The following is a 13,358-nucleotide window of genomic DNA, read 5'->3' on the forward strand; positions in this document are numbered from 1 at the left end:
CCCCAAGTCCCAAAAGCAGGAGGGGCGTTCGTGGGTCCCTGTCCGGAGTGCGGTCGTTCAGGGGAGGCGCGGTCCGGCTCGGTGCCGAGGTTTCTCAAGCGCGAAGGCGCGGGTGGTTTCCGGGTCATCCTGCGGCTCGGCGAAGGTGCGACATCCCCAAAACTTGTCCCCACGCAGGAGGGGAAGGGTTCTGGGAGCGCTGATCGGAGGGGAGTACATCGGGGACGGGAACCGTATCGGGATTGGGAGGATCACGTCGGGGAGAGATCACATAGGGGAAGCGGGGATCACATCAGGAGATGGGGGATCATATAGGGGAAGGGAGCATGACACCGGCGGGGGAGGGAGGGCATCGCCTCTGGCCGGGCAATTGCCGCGCTAAGCCCGAAGGAGCGCCCGGTTGATTCACACGCGCCGTTCCCGGTCAAGTGTGCGGGACGGGACGGGAAGGGACGGAACAGGTCGGGACGGGGCGGGACGAGAAGGAAAGGGACGGGATGAAACGGAACAGAACAGGACGGGGCGATCCGCGTGAGCAGCCGCGGGGGCAGCGGGGGCGCGGGGGCCGCGCTCAGCACCGGGGAGAGCTCCGCGCCCACCGCGCATGCCCCGCCCCGCCGGCGCGGATAAAAGCGCGGCGCGGAGCCCAGCGGCGCCAGCCGTGCCACCGCGCCAGCCCTGTCACCGTGCCAGCCGTGCCACCTCGCCAGCCGTGCCACCTCGCCAGCCGTGCCACTGCACAGCCGGCACCGCACCGCCGGCACCGCGCCGTGCCGTGCCTGGACCCTGCCGCCGCCCCAGCAGCCCGCCCGCCGCCGCTGGTCAGCCTCTGGGGAAAAAGCTCCCGCGGACCCGTCTCCCACCCTAGTATGGGATGGGCGAGCCCTGCGAGCGCGGTGCCTGCTCGCCAGCCTCTGGCATAAAGGAAGGAGCAGACAGGGAGTCCTGGGACACGCCGCTGGCTTTCCTGGAGAGCCCTCAGATGGACAACGGCAGCAACGTGTCCTTCCTGCAGTTCTTGAAGACCATCAACCTGGAGCGAGCCGACGGGATGCAGGGGGACAGTTCTGACGTGGTGAGGATTGTCATTTCACTGGTGTACTCCGTGGTGTGTGCCCTGGGACTGGTGGGCAACCTGCTAGTGCTCTACCTGATGAAAAGCAAGCAAGGCTGGAGGAAATCCTCCATCAATCTCTTTGTCACCAGCCTGGCAGTGACTGACTTCCAGTTTGTGCTGACCTTGCCATTCTGGGCAGTGGAGAATGCACTGGACTTCAACTGGCTCTTTGGCAAGGCAATGTGTAAGATCGTCTCCTACGTGACAGCAATGAACATGTATGCCAGTGTGTTCTTTCTCACTGCCATGAGTGTGGCTCGATACCGCTCTGTGGCTTCAGCCTTGAAGAATCAGCGTCGAAGAGACCCGTTGGGTGGCTGCTGCTCTGCCAAGTGGCTTTGTGCACTCATCTGGCTGTCTGCTGTCCTGGCTTCCCTGCCCCATGCCATTTTTTCCACCACTGCCACTGTCTTTGATGATGTTCTCTGTCTTGTCAAGTTCCCAGAGGGCCGAGGCAACAATGCCCAATTGTGGCTGGGTCTGTACCACATCCAGAAGGTGCTGCTAGGCTTCCTGGTACCACTGGTCGTCATTAGCCTCTGCTACTTGCTCCTGGTGCGCTTCATCAGTGACAAGCACGTGGGCAGCACCTGCAGCGGCCCCAGCATCAAGCGCCGCTCCAAAGTGACTAGGTCAGTGTCCATCGTGGTGCTGTCCTTCTTCTTGTGCTGGCTGCCTAACCAAGCACTTACAACCTGGGGGATACTCATCAAACTCAACGTGGTGCACTTCAGCAATGAGTACTTTCTCTCCCAAGTGTACCTCTTCCCCATCAGCGTGTGCCTGGCACACTCCAACAGCTGCCTCAATCCCATCCTCTACTGCCTCATGCGCAGGGAGTTCCGCAAGGCCCTGAAGAACCTCCTCTGGAGGATCACCTCCCCTTCCCTCACCACCATGCGCCCTTTCACTGACACCAGCAAGCCTGAGAAGGAGGAGCAGGCCCTGCATGCTATGATGCCTGTCCAGCCTGTCCCTGCTGCTCCCCGTGCTGCAGCCGTGCAGGCAGAGGTGGCCTATTACCCGCCTGGGGTGGTGATGTACAGCAGCCGCTACGACCTGCTGCCTGCCGGCTCCATGGAGCAGCACTGCTGAGAGGGCAGGGGGCTCTGGGGGCTGGCACAGTGCCAGATGTGGCCTGGGGATATTGAATACCTGGTCAGGAAAAGGGGAGGAGGGATGAGTAAAGGAGGACTTCTGTGTGAGAGATGCTCTTTTGCGGTTTTGTCTGCCCTTGGAGACACTTGATGGACATTGTTTGGAAGATGCATCCTGAGCTGGAGAACAGGACTAGGAGGAGGTAGTGGTGGGATGTCTCTATGAGATGCTTTTTAGTGCTTCTGCCTATGCTGGGGAACAAGGACTAATGAGGGTGATGGGACCCCAGCCAGGGAGGATGCAGGATGTATAAAGCAGCACAGGGAGGTGAGGGGCTGGCTGGGGTGGACTGAGGCTGGAAGGCCTTAACCACATCCCCTCAAGCTGGAGCTGCAAGCAGCTCTCCCACCTTGTGTGGTTTTTTGTGGCAGGGAGAGGGAGCTGAGCTGCTTTCTCCCTGCTGCAGGACCCTGTAAACATCACTGCTTCCTGGGCTCCACTGAGGGCTGGGGATCAGACAGCCTCTCTTCTATTTCAAACCTACCCTGAGGGGAACAGCCAGCACAAATAGGTACAAAGCTCCTGCTTGTTCAGGCTTGGCGCCTTTCCCCTCTTTTAGGGACTTGGGAAAGAGCAGGGACAAGGAACACTGTGCTCCCCTCCAGATCAGTGCAGGATCTGCTTTTCTAGCTACCCCCCATCCCCCCAGCTGCTGTCAGGGCATAAAGCAACCCAGACAGACAAGGAGAAACCCAAGGATGGAATTTGCAGCTTCATGGGGTGTTCCTTTGCCTGGGTTTGGAGGGAGGGTGTGAGCCCCCTAATACTGTTCCCTACCTCTCTCCAGGCCACTGAGGGGAAAGGAAACCTCTGAGCACCAGACCATGGAGATGCAAGACAGCATCTCTCCCAGGGCACTGAGGTTGCAGGCTTAATTTTTGCTGCACTTCAGACTGTTCATATTTCACTTCAGGAAATCAGCAAAACTGTAAATAAAATATTTTTTAAAAGGGAAAAAGAAACACCCCTAGCCACTTCAAATCACTTGCTCTGGGATACTTCTGGGTTCACTTAAAACCAAGCACAAAGGCTTTAGTTCTGCTGAGGGTTTGCACTGACTCTTGCCAGTTTTTCAAGTGAAGTTCAGTTCAGGTCCTCTAGTCTGAGCAGCCCTAGGGCCTGCAGTGCTTATGTAGCCTAGAGAATGTCAAGGATTGGCCTTTACCAGCCTCTCTATTCCACAGAAATGCCTGAGAAATAATTTGAGGCTTATCTGAATCAAACTTTTAGGGGGATGAAAAAAGTGTAATTTTAAGCTGTGAAAATTTTTATGATGAGGCTATATATCTACTTAAAATATTTTTTTATTATGAGGAAAAAAATTTGAAACCAAAAGTTCAAAGCATTTGTTTTAAATGATAGGAAGGTGCAACATTTCTGGTTTTGATTTCAGAACACAAGTTCATTAATCCCTAGTACTGCATATAAGATAATTATATAAATACAATTTTCAAAACTGTTTTCTATTTCCAAACCCTTTCCTTGCAGTCTAACTCCAACATCTGCCTGATTCTGCTATAAAGGCATTTATGCAGAGGGTTGTTTGTCACCTCTAAGTACTGACATGGAGAACATTTGCTGTTTCTGTCCAGAGAAAGCTGCTACACCATAGTGGCAATTACACTTTTCGGACTCTGTTAGGTGTACTGAACGTGTTGGTAACTCCTGTTGTAAAATTTGTTTGGTCTGAAAGCAGCTGGTTCTGCTACCTGCAAGGAGAAGTTATCTTTTTTTCCAAGGCAGAAAAGACTTCTCCAGCCTTGGGCATTTGCTAATGGGGAAGATACTGATTTACAAGTTGTCTGAAGAAGAGCAGCAGAAGTGAGCTGGTGGCTGATGGGCACACTTACACAGATGCAAAGACTCCGAAGAAATCAGACATATCCGCAGAAGAACTTGAGCATCTAAGTACTGTATAACTGCCTCTCTAACCACCTAAATCCTGACTTGGTTGACCGGTGAAGTCTGTAGGTACTTAAGTTTTTTCTAGTAAAATTTTTGTGCCTAGAAACCTGTTCCTGAGCATGCCTAAATCTGCTTAATTCTGTAGCACTTATTTCTGTGCTTAATGGGGATATTTCTCTTGGGACTGGCCACAGTGTGTATCCTGTGAGGGAGGCAACTCCGCATCCCAACACAGAAGACCCTGTGCCAGGCCACGCAGTTAGTCAGAAGCGGCTGTGAACTCAACTCATTTCCCCCATCCTTTAGAATCTGTGCCTGGATGTGCTGCTTCTGTTCCAGCTTCAATGTATGTGCAGATTATGCTCGTTCCCCCTCCCTTGTGAAATGCTAAATTAGTGGTGACAGCTATCCCCCACAGCCTGAGAGATTCAGTTCCCTTTTCCACGTCCCAGGGGAGTGGCTCAATCTCTGGGCCACTTTGTGAATGTGCTCATATTCTCTGGCCTGAAACAGTTCCCTGTTGCCTGAATTGCTCAGTGTTGCTGGATCTTAATGGCAACAAAAGCCCTCGAACTCGGCTTGGCAGCACAGTGGTTAGGGTGTAATCTCCAAAGAGGAATTGTGGAGAGATTTTTTTCAGCAAATACAGAATAGAAATTGGATCCAGATCTGGGTTCTAGGTCTCCCTTTCCCAAGGACAGTGGTAAACTTCCTCCCACGTCCTATTTCAATTAAAGTTCTAGTATGCTATCCGGAACCTGAGGTCTTTCTAGATCTGCTGGTAAAGCAGCTTAATCTGCTAAAGGATTTGCAAAAAACTGCATTTCTGATGTGGGAGAAAGCCCTAATTTCTGTGTTGCAGGTGAAGAAAGTTGCACAGTTGTATGAGAAAAGGATACCATGAGCTCTTAATTCCAGAGTTCAGAGAGAGAGATAATCATGTTTCTGTAGGCCAGGAGAAAGTATCTAAATTAAGGACATGGGAGGAATCTCACAGCCAGATGCTGTTCTTACTGTTTGCTTTTGAATAGAGTAATTTCTTGCTTAACTTGCTGGAAAATTTTTCCCTATCTGATGTTTAACTGTTCTTGTGCATTAAATAAACAGCTTTCCAAGCATCTGAAGTGTAACTATGAATTTCAGTAGATAGAAAACTGCCTGAAAGACAGCCTCTGTGGTGCTCAGCATGGCAAAACCCATGTGCTTTTGTGAGTGTCAGTGTAGACATAATTTTGTGCCAGGAAAATAGTAAATACACAGGTGATCAGAACAGCACATAGTTAGCCCAGAGTGCCAATGTACCATTGTCAGAGGAAACCCCAGGTGTCTGATCACTAGAGACATAAAACCCTCCCATTTGGCAAATCACCCAAACATGAAAATACCTTGTGAGTGTATAGGGACTGGACAATGAAATTAGTGGGCAGCTCTCTCACAAGCCACTGATCACCCAGTGTAAGTCATGGATCTGCTGTTTCAAAGAGGCACAATGCATCCACACTTGGCCAAATGCTGATTTAGGGCAGACCAGGAGCCCAGGCTGTGCAGGTCAGTGCATGTCCAGCACACAGAGAGCACTGCTCTAGCAACACAGGAGCAGAGAGAAATCCTGCTTCACCTCAGCTGTGAGTCCCAGCTAACAGCACAAAATCTGTCTGTGTGCTGCATGGGCAGGGGCACCAGCCTAGGTCTTGGCAGAAGGTGCAGTTGCTCTGTTTGCATAGGGTGTGTGGCCTCAGCAGAGGATCATTCCAGCTCAACAACAACAAATCCTACTGAATATCCCGGGGTTTCATAAGTAATGACTACAACACCTTTCAAAAACTGTTTCCTACAAATGTTCGTGTCTTTGTTTGTAACAATCATCTTTTCATGTACTAAAATAAACATTGCTGAAGGATACAAAACAATACTTACAGAATTCTTGACAAGATTTTCCTGCTTGGTCTCCTTCTGTTACAGAGTCCCGGTGGGGTGCTGGTAGAGAGGTGCACTTGGTTATAGAAGGGTAGGGACCTGAAGGTGCAGGCTGACATCTAGTGACAAACTGAGGGAACCTTTAAAGGCCGGATATTTTCATTAGGCAAAGACTTTGATTCTTTAGGGACGTTTAAGTATCTCAGCCCCTTAAACAACTAACCAAGGTCTTAATGTAATAACAACCTCCAATTGCATTTCCAGGTTTCCCTTTGAAATACCTCTTCGGTGGAAATGCTGTTTCACTTTCTCAGTGAGTTATTCTGGCACTCACTTTAACAGTAAAAAAAAATCCAGTCCCCTTCATTCCCATTCACGACTGTCTGCTCTAAAATTGATTATTCAATTGAGCGTGTGCTCAGAAGCTCTGATCTAATTTGTATCCCTGAGCTGGAGCAGGAGCAGATATGAGTGTGGTGCAATTCAAGGACATTAGATTGAGAGCTTGGAACTTCTTTTTTTAGTGAGGGTTTTTTCCTCAAAAGATAATTCCTAATTTTCCATTTAAAGAGGGTTACTGAAAATATCTTTTTATCATTATGAGAGCGGTTAAAAGAATATCTTCTAGGTAAAATCCCAGTAGCAGTCAGTGCCATGAGTAGCCAGTTAACTCATTCCCCTGCTAAAGTGTAGCTGATAATACTCATTAGCAGGTTTCTCTGTCTATGTCTGTGCATAGACTCAGAGTCCTTCCCAAAATCTTAACAGTAAAATATAGATTCACAAGATGGCTGAGAAAATCGGGCCAAAAGATCAGCTGCAGACTGAAGCAGTTTCTTTAGTTAACATTTTTTTGGAAACCTTGACTTCCTGATTGGAAAGGACTGATTACTCTTCAGTGTGAAAAATCACAAAATAAAGTATCTTACTCAGATACCAGCTCTCTCCCTTACTTGTCCATTTCTTGGGATAACAAGGTACTGTTTCTCCAAGGACTTGTGTTTTTCCTTCAGATCAGCTGAATGAGTATGGTCAGTTGTACAATGGCCAAATTCCCTGTTCAACACTGCCTTCTAAAATCATTGTTCAATGAACCCTCCCACTTTTGCTCAGCTGAACCTCACACTGGATGAAACTGGAATCTTGTGGAAAATTACTTGTGTCTGTATTTGTGAAGAAGACTGATCAGCACGCTGACATCAGGTGGGTGACTCCCACACCAGGGGGTTGTGCCACCATTCAAAGGGTCCTTAATGGGCTGAGAAATGGTGTGACAGGAACCTCAGGCATCTGCACCAAGGGGATAACAAAGTCCTGCACTCTCTGTACCAGCACAGGCTGGAGCCCAGTTCACTGGAAAGCTGAGAAGGAGCTGGGGACAAGGTGGATATGAGCCAGCAATGGGCCCAGCAGCATCCTGGGCTGCACTGGGCAGGACACTGCCTGCAGGCCAGGGAGGGGCTCCTGCCCTCTGCTCAGCCTGGTGAGACACATCTGGGATGCTGTGCCCAGTCCTGGGCAGGTTACCCAGTTCTGGAGTATTTACCAGGGAGGCTGCAGTATGATGGAGGGCTTGCAGCATTTGCCATGTGAGGGGAGGCTGACAGAGCGGGAGGTGTTCAGCCTGGACCTCAGAAGGCTTTATCAGCGTGTGTAAATATCTGATGTGGGTGGGGATTAAAGAAGATGAAATCAGACTCTTCTCAGTATTGTCCAGGGAATGGACAAGAGGCAATAGGCACAAACTAAAATTCCATCATTGAAATGTAAGAACAAAAAAAAAACCAAAAAACCTTTCAAATGGTGTGGTCAAGCACTGGAACAGGTTGCCTGGAGAGTTTCCAACTTTGGAGATGCTCAGAATCTGACTTAATGCTTATTGTACTTCTTTAGCAACCCTGTGCTGAGCAGGGGGCTTGTATTGGGTCATCTCCAGAGGCCACCCCAACTATTCTGTGCTTTTATGTGATATTCTGATAGCAAATGGATTGCTCTGGATGTGTCTTTGTTCCAATACAGTGGAATTAGCATTAGTGTCTGTCTTGCTTGATGTTTATTCTGAAAAACCTCTACAAATTTTATGCCCTCAAATAATCTATTACTATGTATTTCAAATCACCTATTCAATGAGTTTTAAAAATGTTTTAATTACTTTTAATTTCTGCTGAAATGGTGGAGGTGGCTTAGAGTAAATATAGTCTTCCTCTTGGCCCATCAAAAGTCACTTCCTGCTGAAATCTAGTCCCTTGTTCATAGGCCAATCCAGTGATGGATATAGAGGTATAGAGAGCAAACCATGAGGTCCTGAAGGTAAAAGAGATCCTTCTCTTAGGAGAAGTAAATAACTGCTCAGTTTGTAGAGTGGATCATAACAGGGAAAAGAAGAATCTGGTTTAAATTTCAGGTCTCATTTTCAGAGATGTAAACTGAAATATTGAATTTTGAGCACACTTGATATAAACTAATTCCAAGGAAAATATTCCAAAATGCAAAATCCCTGTCCAGAAAAGAATATCACCCTTTGATAAGGTGCCATCTTTTTCACAGAGAGAATCATAGTTCCAAAAGCTGTTTTATTGCCATGTTTTGCAGTGTTATGGTAATCTAACAATCTAACAATATTTGGGATATATTTCTTAAAGGCCTACTTGTTGAGATTTGGTGTTTTGTTGGAACTGCAGCAGTTATTAAAGAAACACGTGGGCCTCTGTGGAAACTGAATAACTTGCAAGTTGCATTGCAAGCTAACATAATTTATTTTTTCAAAAAATCAGATCTGAATGTTGGAGAAACCCCAAATAATCTGAGATACATATGCACTTATACAGTGGTCTGCCAGCCATGCAGATCCCCAGTGTAAAGCTCCCAGGCTTCAGCAAATGCCATCTCTGTCAGAAACGTTTCCCTTCCTTCTTGTCACTCCTTAGACTCCACATTTGTCACATTTCCTTCTCAGCATCTAAAGAGCAGAGGAGCCTTGAAATCAGAGGTGTCCAAGACTCTGGCGCTGCCTCCCTCTGTGCTGCCCCCCTGTCCCCCCACCTCCTGATGCACTTCAGCTGCCGTGAGCCAATGCCACAAAAACTCCTGTGCCAAACAAGCAGGAAACGGCTGCACTGCAGAATTGACTCTTGGCTTCAGCACTGAAGGCTTCCAAGGCCAGATCTTGCCATGAGCTTGATGCTAAACGTGTCCATGGGGGGCTCCCACCACCACATGTCCACAGGGCAGTGCCTGCAATGCATCAGGCAAGCGGGCTACAGCTGGCAGCGAGCAGCTTTCCTTGGGTGTCTAAGCACGAAAAGGAAGAGAGAACTGGACAGCAGCAGCTCCCCAAGGTGAGGAACCCGCGGAGTGCAGAGCGGAGGGCAGGGGAGGGGACAGCGGAGGGCAGGGGAGGGGACAGCGGAGGGGACAGCGGAGGGGACAGCGGAGGGCAGGGGAGGGGCCAGCGGAGGGCAGGGGAGGGGACAGCGGAGGGGACAGCGGAGGGCAGCGGAGGGGACAGCGGAGGGCAGGGGAGGGGACAGCGGAGGGGACAGGGCTGGGCAAGGCTGGGCAGGGCTGGGGGGGGCGGCTCCGAGGGCGCGGTGCTGGCGCTGAACAGCAGAGGGCAGCCGAGCGCCCGGCTCCCTCCGGAGCCCCGGGAATGAGCCTGGGAATGGGCCTGGGAATGAGCCTCGGGAATGAGTCTCGGGAGTGGGCCTGGGAATGAGCCTCAGGAATGAGTCTCGGGAGTGGGCCTGGGAATGAGCCTCAGGAGTCGGCTTCAGGAATGGGCCTCGGGAATGAGCCTCGCCAAAAACTCCCCGTGCTCCGGAACCTCACACCAGGCAGCTCTCCCCCTGGAAGCAGAAGGCTTGCTCATCTCAGTCTACTGTGCAATCCAGGTTGGAAAACACTGACTTTTGTTTTCCTACTGCTGCAAGTGCTTGCCCACGGGAACAGCCTCCAGTTTGATGGCTCTGCCTGAAGTCACTATCCTTAACACACAGGTAAAATACCTGTGAGGTAAAGAGTTAATTTACAATTTTAAAAAAATGCAGCTGCTTAACACATCTTGCATATCTGTAGGAGCAATGTGTGAAACTGAGCATTGTAGAAGGAACAGAATCATGGAATGGTCAGGTCGGAAGGGACCACAGTGTTCATCTGTTCCAGTCTTCCTGCTCAAGCAGGTTATCCTAGGACACAAGGCACAGGATTGTATCCAGAAGGTTCTTAAATAACTCCAGTGAGGGAGATGCCACAGGCTCTTTGGGAGATCTGTTCCAATGTTCCATTGTTATCAAAGAAATTCTTCATGTTCAGGTGGAACTTTCCATGCCTCAGTTCCTGCTCATTGTCCCTTGTCCTGTTGCTCAGCACCACTGAGCAGGGCCTGGTCCCTGCTCTGACCCCTCCCTGCGGACACTGACAGACATTATGAGGTCCCCTCAGTCATCTCTTTAGAGGCTGAACATGCCCAACCCTCTCAGCCTTTCCTCATAAGAGAGATGCTCCAGTCCCTTGATCACCTTTGTAGCTCTCTGCTGGACCCACTCCAGGAGCTCCATGGTTTTTTTACTGAGGAGCCCGGAACGGGGCACAGCTCTCCAGACGCGGCCTCACCTGGGCTGAGCACAGGGGCAGGATCTCCTCCCTTGGCCTGCTGCCAACGCTCTTCCCAGTGCATCCCAGGACACCTTTGGCCCTCCTGGCCACAAGGGCACTGCTGGCTCATGGACAGCTTGTTGTCCACCAGGAGCCCCAGGTCCTTGTCCTTCTGCTTTCCAGCAGGTTGGGCCCAGCCCGTACCAGTGCCAGGGGTTGTTCCTCCCCAGGTGCAGGACACTGCACTTGCCTTTGTTGAACTTCAGACAATTCCTCTCTGCCCATCTCTCCAGGCTGTCCAGGTCCCTCTGAAGGGCTGCAGAGCCTCTGGGGTGTTGGCCACTCCTCAGCTTTGTGTCATCAGTGAATACCCTGAGGGGGCCTCTGCCCCTTCCAAGGATTGAGGTGAGACTGACTGGTTCCAGTTCCCTGTGTGCTTTTTCTTTCTTGCCTGTTTTGAAGATTGGGTGACATTTGCTTTCTTCCAGCCCTCAGGCACCTCTCCTGATCTCCATGACCTTTCAAAGATGATCATAAGCCCCCTGGCTATGATGTCTGCCAGCTCCCTCAGCATTTGTGGATGCATCACGTGAGGGCCCATAAAAATTACAAATTATTTTTCACAGTGCAGTCTTGAACAAATGACCCTGAGCATTTGCCTCTTAAATTAACAAGATGGAGCAGCTAGAGAATGGAAAGGAATGCTGGAAACTTAGAGGGGAAAATTTTGTTTTATAGCTCATTTTTTATAGCTTTGTCATGCCAAAAACATTTACAGACATTTTACAGCAGATACTTCCACACAATCCTTCTACAGTTCAAAAATATCAAATGTCACCATTGCCACATTCACTTGCACCATTTTTTGACATGCTTCAGGGACTGGTAGTGATTCATAGGCACCAATGTGAAAGCTGTGAGTTCTCCCAAGGCAAAGACATTTATGATTCATGCTGACTTGTGTAGCCTTTCTGGAAAAAAAAGGTTTATCTTCCACAAGCCACCTGAGTTGCTTGTTTGCAAGCAAGTCAAAGAAACTTAATGAGAACATTATGAAACACAGAATGAACACTGAGGAAAAAAATCAGAATACTTGTGACATTACTAAGACTTCAAGTCCTCTAAAGAAGAGTCCAGAAGTTCCTTTAAGGATTTGCTTGCGTCACATGCCTGCTTGTTAAAGGGGAGTGAGTGGCAGATGTTGGTAAGAGAAAGAAAAAGGAAAGTGCCATGAAGATAAGGTGACAGACTTGTCTCCTGCCTTGCTCTGTTCAGCCATGACTGTTTCTGTGAGAGTGGGAGGGAGGAGGGTTGGTTATCACAGGACAGCTCATCTTTGAGAGGGTTTAGAGGAGGGATGCAAGGATAATTGAGGGACTGGAGCATCCCTTTCATGAGGAAAGGCTGAGGGAGCTGGGCTTGTTCAGCCCCGAAAAGAGGTGACTGAGGGGGTGTAGAGCCTCCCTCACTGGAGATATTCAAGAGCCGTCTGGACACAATCCTGTGCCGGGTGCTCTGGGATGGCCCTGCTGGAGCAGGGAGGCTGGACCAGATGACTCACGGTGGTCCCTTCCTACCTGACCCATCCTGTGATTCTGTGTGGTTTGTCTAAGTGTATCATTTACATAAATATGATACAGAGAGGATCTTTATTTATTTGATTTTATGTATATGGAAATAAAACCAGATGAGAAAGATCAGGCATAGGGTACTTGTAACTTTATACTCACATGTCTGCTATAAAGTTGATGTTAAGTACAGTAAATAATCATATTGATAATGGCTCAAGTCCAGAACTGGTGTAAAAGCACAGAAGAGGTGGAACTTCTCAAATTAATAGCATTACAGTACAATCCTTCAAAACCTTCAACATTTTTAACATTTTAGCATTTCTTTTGCTGAAATAAATATTTTATCCCCTTTCACGTATTAGTAATATATTATATTAGTGATGTACATTAGTAACATTTCTATTGCTAAAAGAAATACTTATTTTATCCCCTTTTATGAGTTAGTAAGATTTTATATTGTTTTCAATAACACTTGAGATACATTTTCAACTTCAGAATGAGCATCAGAATTTTTTTTTGTTTTTGTTTATACATTGTTTTCCAAATTGTATATACTTTTTTGTCAGTTTGCCATTTCTAACAAAGACTCATAAAGATACTGTCTCAAAGTCCTGGGAACAATACAGGATGTTTTTATGGAGATTTCCAGAGAAAAGATGACTTTAATGTTTCTGTCATCTGTAGCCGACAGTGGGTTTTAAAGGGAAAGATCACGAGGTCACAAGAAATGATAATATTAGTTCCTGAAACAATTTTTTCTGAATAAATCTGTAAATAAAAGCACTGATATACATGATCTGTAAATAAAAGCACTTCTCACTTCTCTCTGCATGTTCAGAACCCTTCTTTCATTGCCACAGATCTGTGGTCCCTTTGTGGGCTTGAATCAATGCCAGCATCCTCTTTGTGTAACAGAGCAGGGATAACATTGACTATTTAAATGTTAATGTTCTAATGGTGTTAAACCTCAAAGAAAATATTGACAATGACATAGGTAAACATTGCAAAATTTCTTTTGCAGCCTCACAGTGGAATAAGAGCTTTATGACCTCAGCTCCTGGTGCACAAGTTTATGTGGTGCAGTCCAGTGAAACCAG

At 48.3% G+C, this 13,358-nt stretch overlaps 1 protein-coding gene across 1 annotated transcript; it reads left to right on the plus strand.

Moving 5' to 3' along the window:
- Positions 1 to 701: 701 nt before the first annotated feature.
- On the plus strand, positions 702 to 6,092 carry RXFP3 (relaxin family peptide receptor 3). Its single transcript, XM_066569471.1, has one exon. It carries the CDS (start codon positions 875 to 877, stop codon positions 2,210 to 2,212), a length of 1,338 nt encoding a protein of 445 aa, XP_066425568.1. The 5' UTR covers positions 702 to 874; the 3' UTR covers positions 2,213 to 6,092.
- Positions 6,093 to 13,358: the final 7,266 nt, after the last annotated feature.

This window comes from Molothrus aeneus, chromosome Z (assembly GCF_037042795.1).
Source record: "Molothrus aeneus isolate 106 chromosome Z, BPBGC_Maene_1.0, whole genome shotgun sequence".
In the NCBI taxonomy this organism is placed as follows: Eukaryota; Metazoa; Chordata; class Aves; order Passeriformes; family Icteridae; genus Molothrus; species Molothrus aeneus.

Coding starts and splice junctions, on each gene's coding strand:
- RXFP3 (XM_066569471.1), top strand. CDS start 875: ATGGGCGAGCCCTGCGAGCGCGGTGCCTGCTCGCCAGCCTCTGGCATA.